Genomic DNA, 20,000 nt, shown 5'->3' with positions numbered 1-20,000 from the left:
GGAGGAGGAGGAAGATGAAGATGAAGATGAAGAAGAGGAGGAGGAGGAGAAGGAAGAGAAACTGGAGGAGGAGGAAGAAGAAGAGAAGTTGGAGGAGGAGGAGGAGGAGAAGGCGGAAGCGACAAGGGAGAGATGACATACCGGGAGTTGCCAATCTTATGTGTTCATGTTCTGCAGTGCTGTGAATACCGAAGCAGGCGAGGAATTCCAAAGATTATGTCATGTTGTTGTAACCTTTTAAGCGCCTCAAACTTGCCTACAGTAACTCTCCATACCTGATCTCCGCACTGACGCATAAGACACCTGGCTAAGGGCAACACAAGAAAAATAAAAGGCCCACTCATTCGCCAGTCCCCTTGCAGATTCGAGAGAGTTAGCCAAAACAAAGGGATAAATGTCTTGAAACCCTCAAACTTAATCCCTTCAAAAGTAAGACGCAATTTTACCCTAACTTTTTCGGTATGATTAAACGATTTCATTTGCATTAGGAAGGGTCTATGGAGGTCAGAAGATTAATGGACAGTCTTCATTATTCTAATCCCTACATATATTTCTGAAGCTGTATAAAACCACCAAAATAGTGACCAGAATGAATATAAAAACGCGTCCTGGTACTGAAGAGATTGAGCCCTTTAGAACCATGACGCGTTTACATATTCATTCTAGTTATTATTTGGTGATTCTATACGGCTTCAGAAACCAACGTTGGGATTAAAACAGTGAAGATTGTGAACATTATTCTTCTGACCTCCATAAACCCTTCTTAGTGTCCAAAAACACCGTCTAATCATACCTAAAACTCATGATAAAATTCCATCCCAGAACTGAAGAGGTTAAATGGTCAAGTCATAGGGAAGTTGGAATTGTTAATTTATAATCTCCAGTTCACCTCAAGACACTGGTTGTATAAGGTTTCCTCCCGTCAAGCTGCCTCCGCTACAATATAAGGCGACTTTCACCAGATTTCCTCCGGGCAAATGAGCCATAACCAGAGAGAGGAGGGGTAGTTACCATGGTTACCCCAGCCTAGGTCGTGCTCTCTCTCTCTCTCTCTCTCTCTCTCTCTCTCTCTCTCTCTCTCTCTCTCTCTCTCTCTCTTTTCACCCTACCACACACATACACAAAGTAATATATTTTCAGGTCACACACACACACACACACACACACACACACACACACACACACACAACAAGATTCTTATGAATATACAACACAAAATCTTACACGTTGAGTCTTCACCTCCGTTATTGACACGTACGTTGGAAAAGAAAAAAAAAAAGAAATGCCTCGTAAAAAGAAAAAAAATAAAATAAATAAATGGACAGAGAAAAAAAAAGAGGGACACAAAAGGGAGAGAAATAAAAAAAGGCTTACGTACTCTCTCGAAAAGCAAAACTGACAGAAATTAAAAGCGAGAACATATGAACGGTAAAGGAACATTGAATAAAACTAGAAAAAAAAAGAAAAGAATGAAAGAAAAGTATGTATGAATAAACAAACAATAAACAAACACACACACTTTTAATACCAATGATTACAATGAAACTGTGTGTTGCGACTGAGGGGAGGAAACCAACACAATAGGAGGAGGAGGAGGAGGAGGAGGAGGAGGAGGAGGAGGAGGAGGAGGAGGAGGAGGAGGAGGAGGAGGAGGAGGAGGAGGAGGAGGAGGAGGAGGAGGAGGAGGAGGAGAGAGAGAGAGAGAGAGAGAGAGAGAGAGAGAGAGAGAGAGAGAGAGAGAGAGAGAGAGAGAGAGAGAGAGAGAGAGAGAGAGAGAGAGAGAGAGAGAGATAGGGGAGGGGTGAGAGGTAGGGCTATAGCATGATGAAAGGCTGTCCCTCATTGGCCAACGTGGAAAATAGGAGGTCAAACTGGGTTGCGCCAAAAATAGTGTATCCATTTATGCCACGCGATCGAAAGATAAAGAGAGGGAAGAGAAAGAGAGGGAAGAGAGACAAGAGGGAGAAGAGAGAGGGAGGAGAGAGGGATGGAGGAGGGAAGAGAAAGGGAAAGAGAGAAGAAAGAACGGAAAGAGAAGGAAGAGGAAAATGGGAGAAAAGGGGAGAAAGGGAAAAGAGAGAAAAGAGAGGGAAGGAAAAGGAAAGAGAAGGTGGAGAGGGAGACACGAATGGAAAAAGAGAGAGAGAGAGAGAGAGAGAGAGAGAGAGAGAGAGAGAGAGAGAGAGAGAGAGAGAGAGAGAGAGAGAGAGAGAGAGAGAGCTGGAGAGATGGAAAGAGAAGAGATGAGAGAGAGAGAGAGGAGGAGAGAGAGAGAGAGAGAGAGAGAGAGAGAGAGAGAGAGAGAGAGAGAGAGAGAGAGAGAGACGGAGAGGAGAGAAAGAGATTGAGAGGAGGAGGAAATGGGAGGAGAAGAAGAGAATTGAGAGAGAGGAGAGAGAGAGAGAGAGAGAGAGAGAGAGAGAGAGAGAGAGAGAGAGAGAGAGAGAGAGAGAGAGAGAGAGAGAGAGAGAGAGAGAGAGAGAGAGAGAGAGAGAGAGAGAGAGAGAGAGAGAGAGAGAGAGAGAGAGAGAGAGAGAGAGAGAGAGAGAGAGAGAGAGAGAGAGAGAGAGAGAGAGAGAGAGAGAGAGAGAGAGAGAGAGGATAAATGGATGGGGAACGAGGAGAGGGAAAGGAAGGAAGTATGGAGGGGTGAGAGAGAAGGAGACACGGAAGGGAAGGAGGAAGGAAGGAAGGGAGAGAGAGAAAGGGAGAGAGAGAAGGGAGGGAGGAAAGTTAGAGGGGCGGAAAAAGGCGAGCGTCATGTAAACTGGAAAACTGGAAACTGAAAAAAACAAGCTTGGTTTAAAAAGAGAAAACATGGAAGGGAAAAATGAATAAAGGAGAGAGAGAGAGAGAGAGAGAGAGAGAGAGAGAGAGAGAGAGAGAGAGAGAGAGAGAGAGAGAGAGAGAGAGAGAGAGAGAGAGAGAGAGAGAGAGAGAGAGAGAGAGAGAGAGGAGAGATGGAAAAGTGTCAAGATGGAATGGTGAGAGAAAGAGATAAAGAAGATGCAAGAATTGGTGAGGGAATTGTCACAGATAGCGAAGAGGGGAAAAATTAAAGGAGAAGAAGATTAAAAAAAAAGAAAAGAAAAACAGGTACAAGAAAAATAGGAATAAGAAAAAAACAAAACAAAAACATGGAAAAAAAGTGAAAGAATAATACCACCACCACCACCACCACCACCACCACCACTATCACTAACAACAACATAAACAACAATTACTTGCTTCATTGCCCTAAACACTGACCAATTAACAACTTTACCTGCATTATACAGTTACTGGAAACACACACACACACACACACACACACACACACACACACACACACACACACACACACACACACACACACACATACACACACACACACACACACACACGATTCTGGTTATCATTTTCTCTTATTTTCTCCCAATCCACCTGTTTTCTTCTTCTTCTTGTTATTCATTATTTTCTTCATTTTCTTCCCCGTCTGTCATCCTTAACATTATCATCATCGTATCCTCTTCTTTCCTTCTTCTTCTTCTTCTTCTTCTTCTTCTTCTTCTTCTTCTTCTTCTTCTTCTTCTTCTTCTTGTTCTTGCTCTTGTTCTTTTTGTTCTTGCTCTTGTTCTTGTTCTTCTTGTTCATCTTCTTTTCATCTTCATTTTTTCCTCCTCTTCTGTCTCTCCTCCTTCTTCTTCTTTTTCTTGTTCTTGTTCTTGTTCTTATTCTTGCTTCTTCTTGTTCTTCTTCTTCTCCTTCTTCTTCTTCTTCTTCTTCTTCTTCTTCTTCTTCTTCTTCTTCTTTTTACTCCTTTTTAAGTTGAATTGGAATGCAAAACTTTCACTAAAGGATAATCTCTCTCTCTCTCTCTCTCTCTCTCTCTCTCTCTCTCTCTCTCTCTCTCTCTCTCTCTCTCTCTCTCTCTCTCTCTCTCTCTCTCTCTCTGTGATATGATCCCCATTGTTGTCCATGTCAATCTTCAAAACGTAATGAGTTCTGTTGCAATCTCCTTTTTTCGTTGATTAAGTTCTCCCATTCGTCCCTTACCCCCCGTCTCTCTCTCTCTCTCTCTCTCTCTCTCTCTCTCTCTCTCTCTCTCTCTCTCTCTCTCTCTCTCTCTCTCTCTCTCTCTCTCTCTCTCTCCGAGCGAAATATCAAGAGAGCAAAGGCAATAGTTTACGCAACTTACCTTCCTTTGTAAAACTTGTATGTTAGTGAGAGAGAGAGAGAGAGAGAGAGAGAGAGAGAGAGAGAGAGAGAGAGAGAGAGAGAGAGAGAGAGAGAGAGAGAGAGAGAGAGAGAGAGAGAGAGAGAGAGAGAGAGAGAGAGAGAGAGAGAGAGAGAGAGAGAGAGAGAGAGAGAGAGAGAGAGAGAGTGTGTGTGTGTGTGTGTGTGTTTTCAGCGCATTGAGTTACAAATACTATAATACTCTTTTAAAATATATTCCACATTACATTGTTTTCATTCTCTTTTCATGTTTTTCCTTTCTTTTTTCATGAGTGGATTAAGATTTTTTTTTTCTTCTTGTTTAATTCATCATATTTGGAGTAGGTTTCCCTTCATTATATAGTCTATTATTTTATTTTTTCAACATTTTTTTTCATGAACACTCACAGCCTAAAATCATCTATAAAATTCCTAGCAAATATTTAACGTCTATACAAGATTACTCTTATTCTATTCTCATTTTCATTCCATTTTCTCTGTGTGTGTTCAGATTGTAATGATTAACCCCTTCCGTACCAGGAGACGTTTTTCATATTCATTCTGCTTGCTAGTTAGTGATTTTAAGCAGCTCCAGAAACTTATATTGGGATTAGAATAGTAAAGACTCTGGACATCAATTTTCTGACGTCAATAGATCCTTCCTAAATAAAGTAAGTAAAATCATCTAATATATAATACCCCAAACTCAAGGTAGAAAAATTTGTCTCGGTACTAAAGGTGTTAATATTCCTTTAGTACTGGGACGCATTTTTAACCTAAGTTGTGGATATGATTAGACCATTTTATTTACGTAGCAAGAGTTTATGGAGGCCAGAAGATTTATGATCAGAATCTTCCCTGTTTTAATTCCCACAGAAGTTTCTGAAGTTGTATAAAATCACTAAATTGTAAGCACAATGAATCTGAAAACGAGTCACAACACTGAATGGGTTAATACTCGCACCAATCAGACTTTGCATCATTATGTCCTTGTGTTGTAAGTGTGAAATGAGACAAGAAAGTTACTGAGCCAATTAGAGGACACCTGTGCATGAGTGTGAGTAGGAGACGGGAAAGGTAAAAGAGGATGGGATGGAAAGGGATGAGAAACATAAAGGAATACAAAGGAAGACACACAACAGCAGACCTTGAGCTTCTTACAATGCTGTTTGTATACTTATCCTCCACTACCTGCTTGTGTGGGGGATAGGATAGCAAAGTAGAAGACTCCTCCCTACCCGTCCATTCCTGTAGCTGGAGGAGGAGGAGGGAGGAGGAGGAGGAGGAGGAGGAGGAGGAGGAGGAGGAAAATAGGATGAAGGGAACAAAAGGAATTCGACTTGTGAGGTGCGTCTATCTTTGTATCTTCTTAACAAAGGAATAAGAACTTTAATCAATCAGCGCCTCTCAATATTCACCTGTCACACTCTCCTCCCATTCCCCTCAGGCCACAGCTCCTCCGATCCCCGCCTCTGCCTCTGTCTCTGCCTTGCTGGTGCCACGCGCCGCTCACCTCGGGGAAAAAATAACCCTAATTTTTCTTCTTGTCCATTGATTAGCTCCTGGCCTTTTCCCTTACATCACCCAGGCGAGGTCAGATGGCAGATGGCAGATGGCAGATGGCGGATGGCAGAGGCGAGAGGTTGCCAACTTTCCAGCCTCCACCACACCTGCGCCACACTACCTATACACCCACGTAAGACATGGAATGACATATAATTTCCGGCCACCACACATGTGACGTCTGACAACAATGGCTCAAGTAAGGCTCACCTGCGGCCTCACCTGAAGATTAGCAGCTGTGGTTTCACCTGGACATAACACATTAACACCTGTCGCTCACTCACCTTCTTTTGTATCGCGGCTCGACGGGCCACGACCTGCGGCTGCGGAGGAACACGGCGCGCCTGGCGGAGGAGCCGATGCTGCTGCCCACGGTGGGGGCCGAGGTGCGCTTGACGACCCTCTTCTTCCACCAGCCGTGCGCCCACAGGTGCTGCTGTGGGCCGTGGCCGCTCTGTGGACCCTGGTCGCTGATCGTGCGGCGCGAGTAGCTCTCATGACGCGGGCTTCGCTCCATGCCCGCTCCAGGGGGACACACGCTTATCGGGGACTGGTGTGAGGAGCTGGGAGACGCCTGACTCTTGGGGGCCAGGACAAAGGGGGCCGGAGGATGTCCTGCGGAGTGTGTTTCTTGGGTAGAGTGCTTGAGGCAGGCACAAGTGGCAGCCGCGTGAACTGTGAGCCTCAGTGGAACTGCAGTGCCGTGACTGAGTCCCAGCGTCACTACTCAACACTGGCGAGACTGCGCGACATTCGGCACCGCACCACACTCTCTTCACTGTTCACTGTCAGCCGCGTCACTGTCCACACACGCTCACTGTTCGGCGGCAAGGCTCACACGGTCAGGTACGTACACGCTACACTCCCTACGTCACTATACATCTATAGCACCCAGTGATGGACGTCTCAAGTTGCCGGCGGGTCGCAGAGGGCCAGAGGGAGTAAGGAACGTCGCGAAACTACCACAAGTTTCTATGGCAACTTAAATCACAGCATAACTCGACCTGTGAGGGACAACAGTAAACATTACACGCACACATGCAAAACAAACTTACTCTCTCTCAAATAAGATAACATGACGAACACTCCCTCTCCCTCCCCCCCCTTCTCTCTCTACAAAACATGCTCCCCGTGACCTTGCCTCGGGTAATACCGCCACCAGCATCACCTGCATCTCATGAATAGCATCACGCACGTGGCTCGCCATAACACACAACACTCGGCTCCTTCACACACACCTGGCCACGCCTCATGCCTCACTTGCATCTCACAGCTGACTGGAGCCACGGCGGACCCAAAATAATATCCAATAAACAAAGGCTGAAACAAAATGAAACAAAACGAGTACCATTAAAGATAATAAACAGATAGACCTCTCCATTTGTTTTGATTTGTAATAAAGGGAGAGAGTGACGTGTTTACCTTTACCGAGAGCGTGGGAAAGACACGAATAGACAAGAAAATGAACAGGACAAGTAGCACCAAAACAAGAAAGAAAACAGATAACCACAATCCTTACTTCCCTCCATTATAACCCAGGATGCTTTTGTGTCTCCCTTTAACCCCTTTGAGTACCATGACGCGTTTCCATATTCATTCTGCTTACTTTCTGGTGATCTTATACAGTTCCAGAGACTTATTTGGGGGATAAAACTAGTGAAGATTGTTGCCATTAATCTTCTGATCTCCATAGACCATTCTTGATGTCAATAAAAAATCGTACACAAATCTCAAGGTAAAAAAATGTGTATCACAACTGAAGGGATTAAAGAGATTAGAGGAAGGATATGAAAGGACTCTATGTAACTTCCTTATCTTATTTAATCTAAGGCTTTCACATCGACAGTCTCGCCTTCAGGATTGAGGAAAGGAAGTCATGGTAGCTTATCTCTTCCTGCTTCACCCGCGGCGAGCAGTGCTGCCTGAAGGGTGGTGCGCGCGATCCTGCTAAAAGATTCACTCCGCAGTTAAAGGGAGTTTGCGATGTGTGTGTGTGTGTGTGTGTGTGTGTGTGTGTGTGTGTGTGTGTGTGTGTGTGTGTGTGTGTGTGTGTGTGTGTGTGTGTGTCTGTGTGTATCATCGCTTTAACTTCTTCCATTTCACGCTTTCTTACTTCTTTTGTAATATGAGTGTTTTTATTCTCTCTCTCTCTCTCTCTCTCTCTCTCTCTCTCTCTCTCTCTCTCTCTCTCTCTCTCTCTCTCTCTCTCTCTCTCTCTCTCTCTCAATAAATATGCAGGCTCTCTAACACTGACATTATATATTTTACGTAGAACTGCGAATCCCCCCTCACTCCCCTCAGCCCTCTCCCTCCCTCTCTTTCTCCCCACCTCCCTCTGTAAGTGGCAGTATAAAGTTTAAAATGCAGGGCAATTATCCAACAACATATGCACACACTCTCCCTCACTTAGTGTCATCGCGCCACACTTTAGCTCAGTAATGACGGTATAAATGTAATGTTTGTTCCGATGTCTCAAGGCAATGCGGGGGATGGGAAGGAAAGAGAGGGGAGGAGAAGGGAGGGAAGGATAGGAGAGAGGAGACGAAGGGAGAAGGGAAAGAGGAGACGGAAAGAGAAGGGAGATAGGAGAGAGAGGGGAGTCATTAGCTGCTTCGGCTTTTCTTATTTGTACTGCTCAGCTTCGCACAAGAACGGAATACACAGCACAACCATTTTAACTCCTTCAGTACTATGACGTGTTTTCTTATTCATTCTGCTTACTATTTGGCATTTTACACAGCTTCTCAAACTCATATGGGGATTAAAACAGTGGAGTATGTGGCCATTAATCTTCTGACCTCCACAGACCCTTCCTAATGTCAATAAAATCGTCAAATCGTACACAAAACTCGTGGTAAAAATGTGCCCTAGTAGTGAAGAGGTTAAGAACACAAGAACGTAGAGAAGTAAGTGAAGCTGAAATAAGCATTCTGGCTCTCTGTGAACCAAGGCGACGCAGGAGACAGGATAGCGTGACATACGAGACGCGGCTATCACAACGCAATCACCTTCCTTATCTCAATGGCTGTGCTCCGAGACAATCTAGCACACCACTGAACGCTTTATTTCCCTCCCTTAATTGTTTTTCCCTTCTTGCTTCTCCCTCGTGCTCGTCCTTTCTTTACAAACCGTTTAGCATTTTTTTCCGTCTAATTATTGTCGTTGGTTACCTTTTTTCCTTCTTCCTTCATTTCGTCTCTAAAACAAGTTAATATGGTTGCTTCTGTACTGTCATTGTTTAGATTTGTTTCGCTAGTTGTCTTTTTTTCCTTCTTTCCTTCCTTCCTTCCTTCTTTTCTTCCTTCAAACAATTTGATAAGTTTTGTCGTCCTGTCATTCTCCTTGTTGTATTTTTGAGCCCTTCAATACTGAGACGCATTTTTAACTTGATTTTTTGGTATGATTGGACGATTTTATTTATATTAGGAAAGGTCTATAGAAGTCACAAGATTAATGGCCAGTTTCTGAAGCTCTAAAAAATCACCAAATAGTAAGCAGGATGAATATGAATAGGTTAATATCCCTCTTTTTTTTCCCTTCTTTCTTCCCTTTTGTCTCTAAAACATCAAAACACCAGTCAAACATTTATCTTTTCCCCTCCAGTCACTCTCCTCGCTTTCTTTTCTCGTCGCGTCTTCCTCCTGTCCTCCATCCCTCTATTCCCACCACGCCTCAATACACATCCCGCCCACTTCGTCCTCTTTCCTACCCTCTGCACGCGTGGTTCCTCTTTTCCCATGCTAGGTTTCCCCCCGATGCTCCTTCCCCTCCCTAGGTTAATGGCCACAGATGTCCTTTTTCACCCAGCCCCCTCCTTAGACACCCACACTCCACCGCTCGGCCTTCCCTCGTTGCATGAAGCCAGTAATGAAAGCGTCGACACGTGCCTAGTGTTGAAACAGCCGCCAGACCAGCCAGCTCAACCCTAGAGGGGGGAAAGTTTGTCTCTAAGTCCCATGGGAATTGAGATGTTTTCCGCGTGGCGTCTCCCTGCGTGAGGGATAAGGGCGGACGTGCTAGCGGCACAGTGGACCTTCCAAACAAAGGGATAGACGGCCTTCCCTATGTGCTGGAAATGTGTGTGTGTGTGTGTGTGTGTGTGTGTGTGTGTAATGGTGTGGGGAAGTGCTCATAACTATAGGCACGTATAGGTGATCACCGCTAACGCTCTTAACTCCTTGATTACTGTGAAGCACGTTTTACCATGAGTTTTAGATGTAATTTGACTTATTTATATTATGATTAGTCTGTGGAGGTCAGAAGATTAATTAATGGTCCAGACTCTTCACTATCTTAATCCCCACATGAGTTTCTGAAACTGTATAAAATCGCTAAATATTAACCAGAATAATATATAAGACGTGTCATGGTAGTGAAGGGATTTATGTTTCTCTGTTATGCTGTCTTGTGTCTCGTGAGCTGTCAACTCCCACCAGTGATTTATTTCCTCCCACACACAAGATTTCGTTTGAGTAATTAATTCCACTGATGTTGTGTTGTGTTACGTTAATATGGTGTTAAGTTGGGTGTTTTTTACAGGAAGGTTTATGTGTGAGGCTTCGTGAAAGAAATATACTTAGGTGGTGTTTGTGTTTCGTTTGTGTTTCTTTGTGTTTGACTTTCCCTCAGTCATTTAATACTATCTTCCATTTATTTTATTTGTGCTTCTGTTTTACTCTCTCTCTCTCTCTCTCTCTCTCTCTCTCTCTCTCTCTCTCTCTCTCTCTCTCTCTCTTTCTCCATTTAATTGTTATATTCAAGGTTACGGCCCGTGACTAATCCCAGTGTGTCCTCTGTTGTCATTGTACCAAACCAACCCACCTCTCTCTCTCTCTCTCTCTCTCTCTCTCTCGCGGCAATGTTGTTCTCGCCCCGACATTCCAAAGTTATTTCTCGAATGTTATTTCCTCTTCAAATTTATTATCGCGGCGCAGTTTCCACGTTTTCTTTTGAGTGAGTTTGTGCAGCATTTTCATAACCTTGTACTTATGGAGGCCGGGAAAGTTGGCGATACGTTTCCGCGAGTTTGTTGAGTGTTGCTTCATTCTCGTTTTTCTTACTTCGCTTCTTCCCTCTTTTCCACCTTCCCTCTTTTCGTCCTTTCGTCTCTTCCTTCCTTCCTGCCTTCCTTCCTGGAACCCCTCACACTTAGCCACAAATATCCTCTTCCTGTTAGTCTTTTCACCTTCACATTCTTTCCTTGCTCTTCCTTTCACTCTCCTTGCCTCCATTATCCCCTCTTTTCTCCCTTCTTTCTCTCTTATGTGTACACCAACCTAACATCCTACTCCTTCTCCTCTTACTCCTTCTCTTCACCATCTCACCCCTTCTCCATACTCTTCCCATCCTCCTTCCCTCTATATCCTAATCCTTACTTCTCCCATCCTACTATATTTTCTACACTTTATTCACCTCTCTCTGTTACACACCATTTCTTTCCTCCTTCACCCCGCCTCTCCTCACCGCCTTACGTTCCTCCTTCCTTTCCTTCAGCACCCTAACACGGCCCTCGAAAAGCGACCTTCACTTCTGAACAACGAAGGAAAGGCGTTAGCGACTCCTGAATCAGTTTTAGTGCGTGTGTCGGCGGAAGGAAAAGCGGAGAAGCAATAATTGTCTTCAGAGAGGGAAACACAGGAGCTCTGAGACAGTTTCTCTTCTTCTTCCTCTTCCTCTTCCTGTACTACCGGACAAGAAGGAAGGCAAAAAAGATAGATAGATAGATAGATAGAGATAGATAGATAGAGAGAGAGAGAGAGAGAGAGAGAGAGAGAGAGAGAGAGAGAGAGAGAGAGAGAGAGAGAGAGAGAGAGAGAGAGAGACAACATCCATTATACATACAGCAATACAAAGTGAACAACAGAACAAAGAATACATTACGACCTCATCGTTGTATATACTCGAAACTCACCCCCCCACCCTCTAATCTCTCTCTCTCTCTCTCTCTCTCTCTCTCTCTCTCTCTCTCTCTCTCTCTCTCTCTCTCTCTCTCTCTCTCTCTCTCTCTCTTTTACTCTGTGACCCTTACCTCGTTGCTCCCTGACACAAACAATCACCCGATGCTATTTTTAACCTGAAAACAAACTAGGGACAAAAAAAAGGCAATTAGAGTTTCACCGACTACAACTTCCACCGGCGAATGTTAAATTAAGGTCACATTAAAGAGAATAATCAAGGAGAAGCGAACGGCACACAACCCGGAACTACTGGCACCGTATAAGGTCTGCCGCTAATTATTTCCCGCGGGACATTAATTATAACTCCTAAGCTTCTGAGATATTAGATGATATTAGAATATAGGCTTGGTGTAATGATTATAATCCATCACTTCCTTCATTTCCCTGACGTTACTGCGCTGAGTAATGTCGAAGGGCACAGTCATTGGCTTGTGAACTGAGTATACCTAGAAAATATCAATAAAATAACTTCCAGAAACGTAAGTCAAAAGGGAAAAGAGTAGCCAAGTATTCTCAAACTATTTCCAGGGCAGATAAGTGCAGCCAGTCAGTCCCCAGAGAGCACTGATCCATTAGAACGAAGTGGTAGCGGATAAGGAGTTGAGCGCAGCGGCAAGGTATCACGCACGTCTGACTCTATCTCCCTCATACCTTCCGTGGAGACACCCCAAGGAGACCAACACTGCTCGCCTCACCCTTACTGTTACTGCGGCTGTGTGTGTGTGTGTGTGTGTGTGTGTGTGTGTGTGTGTGTGTGTGTGTGTGTGTGTGTGTGTGTGTGTGTGTGTGTGTGTCGATGTTAGAAGAGGAAAAAGAAAAACAAGAAAGGAGAGAGAGAGAGAGAGAGAGAGAGAGAGAGAGAGAGAGAGAGAGAGAGAGAGAGAGAGAGAGAGAGAGAGATTTACTACACTATATTAATATCGTGTTAAAATCAAGTGCTACTGATGACAATTGAAATAGCGGGAAAATATTTAACAACTTTGACTGAGGCGAGAAAAAATAATAACTGTTTATAAAATGTGACCAAGCAGAACAAGTGACGGGAAATGATTGGCAAATACAAAATGAGAGAGAGTTTCCATTTCCCTAATTACCTTATCAAAACCTAATTACTTCCACCCCCGGGAAATATTACAACATAGATTTCATCCTATTTTATTTTCAGCGGCTGGCGACATTTCAATCACGGGGGAAATATTTGAGGGAGATCACTTTCTTTTTTCTTACAAGTAGTAGTAGTAGTAGTAGTAGTAGTAGTAGTAGTAGTAGTAGTAGTAGTAGTAGTAGTAGTAGTAGTAGTAGTAGTAGTAGTAGTAGTAGTAGTAGTACTTGCAGCAGAATGAGTGACTATAGTATTCCAATAAGGTTAACGAGTAGTCCATCTTTCTCATCTCTCTCTCTCTCTCTCTCTCTCTCTCTCTCTCTCTCTCTCTCTCTCTCTCTCACGCTAACCCCTGAAGTAAAATCAATGGCCCAATGCATAAACAATACAACAAAATTCAGACGACGCAACTTTCATCACAAATTTCACAAGGTAATTCTGTCGAGAGGATTCCTAGTCACTGCCAGCCACGGAGACGCCAAGACAAGTTCCCTCCCATCCTCCTCCTCCTCCTCCTCCTCCTCCTCCTCCTCCTCCTCCTCCTCCTCCTCCTCCTCCTCCTCTTCGTCACCAATGTTTAGTCTATCCACATATTGACCCTGCGATTCTAGTAAAGTCAGCAATAAAGTAGTAGTGTGTATGTGTGTGTGTATGTGTGTGTGTGTGTGTGTGTGTGTGTGTGTGTGTGTGTGTGTGTGTGTGTGTGTGTGTGTGTGTGTGTGTGTGTGTGTGTGTGTGTGTTTGCTGTAGCTACATACGTCTCACTATTGTGACGCTAAACATGTTGTGATTCAAGTTACCAGGTGAGAGAGAGAGAGAGAGAGAGAGAGAGAGAGTAGTACCTCCTTAGTTCTCTCTCTCTCTCTCTCTCTCTCTCTCTCTCTCTCTCTCTCTCTCTCTCTCTCTGTCTCTCTCTCTCTCATCGGTTCTCAATACATGCAACACTCATCACTCAAAATACAAGACTGCCCCTGTACCTTCTCTCTCTCTCTCTCTCTCTCTCTCTCTCTCTCTCTCTCTCTCTCTCTCTCTCTCTCATACTTGCTCATAATGAATTCCAAACAGGCAAAAATAATCAGGTAAGTCAAGAGTTACGAGGAGAAATTACACCTGACATGCCAGAACACTTAATATCGTCAATTGTTCACCTGAGTAATCTGAGACAGGAAATCAGAAAGAATATTTACTGAAGTGTGTGTTTATTTTCTTAACCGCGTGGTAAAAAATAATGAAGTGAATTGTAAGAGGTGAGATCAACCCCTTAAATATTGAGACGCACTTCTTTCTATCTTGCTGTTTGGATATGATTAGACGATTTTATTTGCAGTAGGAAGGGTCTATGGAGGTCAGAAGGTTAATGGCCAGAGTCTTCACTATCTTAATCCCCCACATAAGTTTCTGAAGCTGTGTAAAATCATCAAATAGTAAGCAGAATGAATAAGGAAACTCGACATGGTACTGAAGAGATTATCTAATACCTTCAGTTGTTCACCCGAGAAATCTGAGACACGAAAAATCAGAAGGGAAATTATTTGAAGTGTGTGTTTTTTCTTTCATCCTGTGGTAGAAAAGATCAAGTGAGTTGTAAGAGGGAAGATTAAACTTGATATGCACGAACAGGTAATTCGATCCAGTGTTCAGAAGTGCACGCTTGGTAGACGGAGGAGCAGGAGAATGTTTGATGTGTGTGTTTTATAGCGAGTAGTGAAAATATGAGATAAGTCTGGAGTAAGCGGTAAGATTGCACCAGGTATTATTATGTTCACACATGTAAATTATGATCCAGTGTTCGTTCATACGTGTATAAACTGAGTGTAGGAAAATTAAAAGAAGGGTTTTTCCGAGTCGTGTGTGTTTTAACTGAGGCTTCAATTAACTCTTATTACCGCCATATATTTTTTTCTGTTAGTATTAATTGTGTAATAGAAAAAATATAGAGACAGAAAAAGGAAAAAAAAACATTAGTAGGAGGATTTGTTTTATAGTCGTGTGTGTTTTAAATCATGTTTGAATCAACTATTTTTACTGCCATGATATTTTTCTCCTGTTATTAAGTGTATAGCAGAAAATCTATATAGACACAGAAAAGAACCAAATATGACTATTATTTGTCTTTCCTCTACTACAAAGTCACAAAACAAAACAAAAACACAAAAAATGGTGAAAAGAAACATGACAACAAAAATACCCAACAGTGTTTGAATAAAATGTCGCTGATACTTTGATATTTGATGAGTGACGCCGTGAACGAGAGAGAGAGAGAGAGAGAGAGAGAGAGAGAGAGAGAGAGAGAGAGAGAGAGAGAGAGAGAGAGAGAGAGAGAGAGAGAGAGAGAGATGCGACACGTACGAACCAGAGAGGGAAAAGGAGGCAAAGAGGCAAAAGAAGACAAGTGCATGATGGGAGATGGCGGAGTTGATGCAGGGAAGGGGGAAGAACGGAGGGAGGGAGGGAGGGCCGGAGGAAGGAAGAGGGGGAAGAGTGGGAGAGAGGATAGGAAGGTTGGAGGAAGGAATGCCGTGATCAAAGACACAAACTCTTCCTCGGCGCCTTTGATACAGAAACGGCCGTTGTCGAGTAACAGCTCCCGTGTGTGTGTGTGTGTGTGTGTGTGTGTGTGTGTGTGTGTGTGTGTGTGTGTGTGTGTGTGTGTGTGTGTGTGTGTGTGTGTGTGTGTGTGTGTGTGTGTGTGTGTGTGTGTGTGTGTGTGTGTGTGTGTGTGTGTCATACTGTGTGTGTTTGTCTCCAAACACACACACACACACACACACACACACACACACACACACACACACACACACACACACACACACACACACACACACACAAGCCTTCCCTCCCGCAGCGCTGTCATTCACTCTACTCCTTAATGAACAATAAACAGGAGGAATGAGACACCTTTCACTATCTATCGTAATGAAAATACAATGAATTTATAAGCTAAGTCATAAAAGTGAACGAATGTGGATGAATAAGATCCCAAAGGTGCTCTAATGTGAGGGGAGACGAGAAGGAGGAGGAGGAGGAGGAAGAGGAGGAGGAAGAGGGAGGAGGAGGAGGAGGAGGAAAGGAGGAGGAAGAGCCCTGTGAAGTAATTCATCTGGACACAAGCTCTTACCCACACCTTAGTCGTGTTTGCATCTTCCTCTCCTCCTCCTCCTCCTCCTCCTCCTCCTCCTCCTCCTCCTCCTCCTCCTCCTCCTCTTCTTCTCCTTCTTCCTCCATCATCTCTCTTCTTTCTTCTCTTTCTATATTTCAATACCTAAATCTTCCTTCGCCTTTCCTCCATTATTTGCCTCTCCTTTCTTTCCTTCACGCTCGTCCATTCTCTCTCTCTCTCTCTCTCTCTCTCTCTCTCTCTCTCTCTCTCTCTCTCTCTCTCTCTCTCTCTCTCTCTCTCTCTCTCCTTCTCTTCTCCTCCCCATCCTCTTCCTCCTCCTCTTCGTCCTCCGGTACAGTAGTGAAAGAGTCGGAATATTAACAGAGCGCTTTAAATACTCTATTTGGTGCAAACAAAGCAGAGTGACGGGATGAAAGTGAGGCCCCAAGGCACGACGTCTTAGCTGACAAGAGCCACTGATTACTCTACTCTGTCTTCCTCCCTTTCTTCCTCCTACATCTCTTATTCTTTTTATTCTTTATTATTTTTTCCCATCCTTCGTCAACTCGTTTGATTTTATTTCATCTCTGCTTCTACTGTTATTTATTTATTTTTTTACTCTATTTACTTTATCAGATTTCTATTCTATCTATCTATATTTCTCACACGTCGTCTTCTTCCTTTTCTCTGTCTTACGTCACTCTTCCTCGCTTTTTTTCTTTTCTCTTACTTGTTTCCTCTACTCATCTCATTTCATTTCCGCTCACTACTCCACTCTCTTCTATCTAACTTCTTTCTTCATTTTGCTCTTTCCCTTTTATTTCTTCCTGCATTATTTCATCTCTCCATCTCCTCCTTCTCCTTCCTCCCTCTTCTGCTCACCCTCATTTTCCTGTCCAAGTTACATCTCTCCTCTCTTGTATGCTCTTCACCCTTCGCCTTTTCCTTTCTATTCAGTTCCATTCCTCCTCCTCCTCCTCCTCCTCCTCCTCCTCCTCCTCTCCACAGTGAAGGAGTCGTGTCGTGTCTCCACTGAATCTGTCAAATCCTCCCTCCCACTTCCTCTTTCTCAAATACCACCACCACCTGTACGATTTCTAACGCCCAACAAGTGAGAGGAGGAGGAGGAGGAGGAGGAGGAGGAGGAGGAGGAGGAGAAAGGCTCAAATCTCTCGCTCCGTACTTTATAGTGATCGAGGTAGTTGGAATGGTGAAGAGGCAGCGGGAATGCGAACAGCGCCACACACACACACACACTAATGGAGGAGCGGTGTTTGCTGTGCCAGTGTATTTTTAGTCCTTCTCTTGGCCGCGGGATTAAGTTACAGCGTGTGGACTACCTGACTACCTGACTACCTGGCTGGCTGACTGGTGAGGGAATCTACTGCCTCCCTCTCCACCTCCTTGCAATTTGGGATCATTTTTTACGGGCTTAAGTGTGGAATGATCGCCTCGAGATGTAGTTATGTATGTGTAGGCTGGTCTCTCATTTGCTGGGACTGATTGCTTAGTGCTCTTAATGCTGCACGCCACACCACTCACTGATATTACTGCTGCTGCTGCTGCTGCTAATACTACCATTACTATTACTATTACTATTACTTCTACTATCATTTATATGTACCACACATCAACTACATATCTTACACTATCACCACCACACCTACACACACACACACACACACACACACACACACACAAACAGGTCAAGAAGCCACACTACTGCCTCACACCTAGCCACCACAGAGATCAGTCAATCACACACATGCCAGTCAGTCAGTCGGCCAGTTCAAAGCAGCAGGGAACCAGGCCACTCACTTCTCCGCCCCTCACGACATTGTAGCGAATAATACAATGTCCATAATAAAGGCGCACTCAAGGGGACCGGCTGAAGGAGTAGGAGGGGGACGCAGATGGTATTCACTTCACTTTTATTCTCATCTGGACTTCTGAGAACGCAGCGAAAGTCGAGGTTTCCTGCTGAGTACGTACGTGTATGTGTCGCTTTCAGAAAAATTGGTTATTTCAAGAATAGGAAAGAGAGAGAGAGAGAGAGAGAGAGAGAGAGAGAGAGAGAGAGAGAGAGAGAGAGAGAGAGAGAGAGAGAGAGAGAGAGAGAGAGAGAGAGAGAGAGAGAGAGAGAGAGAGAGAGAGAGAGAGAGAGAGAGAGAGAGTCAGAAAGGATGTGATACTCAGAATAATAGAAGAACAAGAGAGCAAGAACATAAGAGAAGTTTGTGGCATATTAAATTTGAGGAATATTCAAGAAAGAGCAAAATAGAGAAAAAGAAGAGTCGAGTCAGAGATGGAGATGTGCTCAAGATGTAGGACAAGATAAAAAGAACACAATATATACAACACATTAAATTAAGAGGAATATTCAAATGAGACCAACAGTATGCGAGAGATGGAGAAAAAAAAAATGAGTAAGGGAGGCAGAGAAGGCGCTGGTGGTGGTCAATAGTGGAGAGCAAAAGAGCAAGAATACAAGATAAATATATAGTACATTAAATTGAAGGAATATTGAAGTGATGCCTCGTGTAATAGGATAAGAGGCGTTCCCAAGGGTGCGCATTAAGGCTCCCAGTGATTATGATGATAGGATGAAGGAGGTTCGCAGGAAAATTAGTATGTTAAGAAGCTTACTGAGTACCAAAGAAGCTTAATATTATTTCCTGAAGAGTTTGCTAAAACAAAATATACACTAAATCAACAGATTGCTGAAAAACAAGGGACGAGACGATAAATAATGGATCGTATCTATAAAATATGCTGAAAATACCGGAAAAAAAGAAGGGAAAAGAGAATAAAAGTAAAAGATGAAAATATTAACCCCACCACAGTACCATGACGCGTTTTCATATTTATTCTGCTTACTATTTAGTGATTTTATACACCTTCACAAACACATGTCGGGGATTAAAATAGTGAAGACTTTGGCCATTTATTTTCTCATCTCCATAGATCCTCCCTAGTGTCAATTGAATGGTCTAAATCGTTCAGAAATCTCACGGTAAAAATGTGTCCCAGTGTTGAAGTGGGTTAAGGAAAGAAAAAAAGAAGGGGAGAGAGAATAAAAGAGTGAATGGTTTTGTACATAAAACAAAGCAACAAAAATGATTGACAATAAAACAAGACAAACATTGAAGAAAACGAATGAGTGTAGAAGGCAAAAAAGTGGAATGCAAGTGAGAGGCGATACAAAGATGATGCCCCACTCACACACACACACACACACACACACACACACACACACACACACACACTGTCTCTCTCTCTCTCTCTCTCTCTCTCTCTCTCTCTCTCTCTCTCTCTCTCTCTCTCTCTCTCTCTCTCTCTCTCTCGCTCACTCACGGTTCAGAAAAGATAGAACAGAATAGCGAAGTGGAAAGGAAGTGACGCGAGAGGCAGACACATTACACTGACGAAATGCAAACGAAAAAATAGAGATGTGTTGACTTTATTCTCTTCCTTTTCCTTCGATATAGGGCATTCTCTCTCTCTCTCTCTCTCTCTCTCTCTCTCTCTCTCTCTCTCTCTCTCTCTCTCTCTCTCTCTTTACAGTGAAAAATAACTATCTTGTGCACTCGTCTATCACTCAAAGGTCAAAGATAAATGTGACCCCATACATAGTCCAGGTGACCTCTGATCCCCTGAGGGCGCCGCCACGCTCCCCTGTGGTTCATGAAGGATGCAAGGCGCTGAGGGAACCAACCTATCCGCTCGAGAGGAAAATAAGAGTTTGTTTAGCGGATGACGGCAATAGAGAGGGAGAGATGAACAGTGGAGAGAGGGAGAGGGAAAGAGAGGGAGAGTGAGGGAGAGTGAGGGAGAAAGGAACGTAAAGGAATTCCCTATGTTGAGAAATATGTCAGTGAAATTGGTGTATTGCATAGACAAAATTAAACTAAACTCTCTCTCTCTCTCTCTCTCTCTCTCTCTCTCTCTCTCTCTCTCTCTCTCTCTCTCTCTCTCTCTCTCTGTACACGTGATCAACAACAAAAGTATAGCAGTCATCAGCTTTCAGTGTGAACTATGTGCCTTATCGACCTGCTATCTTAAAAATCAAACAAACTCGCTCTAT

At 43.6% G+C, this 20,000-nt stretch overlaps 2 protein-coding genes across 2 annotated transcripts in view; both read right to left on the bottom strand.

Annotated features, from left to right (window-relative positions):
* LOC123507691 (cAMP-specific 3',5'-cyclic phosphodiesterase-like) overlaps positions 1–6,757 on the bottom strand; it is a 617,094-nt gene extending 610,337 nt beyond the window's left edge. The window contains exon 1 of the mRNA XM_045260825.1: positions 6,042–6,757. Coding sequence (XP_045116760.1) covers positions 6,042–6,274 — 233 coding nt within the window. The 5' untranslated portion in view covers positions 6,275–6,757. The remainder of the gene's footprint in view (positions 1–6,041) is intronic.
* Positions 1–20,000, bottom strand: part of LOC123507694 — a 360,684-nt gene that overhangs the window by 222,071 nt on the left and 118,613 nt on the right. The window lies entirely within an intron of this gene.

Source organism: Portunus trituberculatus, chromosome 23 (genome assembly GCF_017591435.1).
Source record: "Portunus trituberculatus isolate SZX2019 chromosome 23, ASM1759143v1, whole genome shotgun sequence".
NCBI classification, from domain to species: domain Eukaryota; kingdom Metazoa; phylum Arthropoda; class Malacostraca; order Decapoda; family Portunidae; genus Portunus; species Portunus trituberculatus.
Note: the sequence above shows the minus strand (reverse complement) of the source record. Positions and strands in the feature narration are given on the sequence as shown.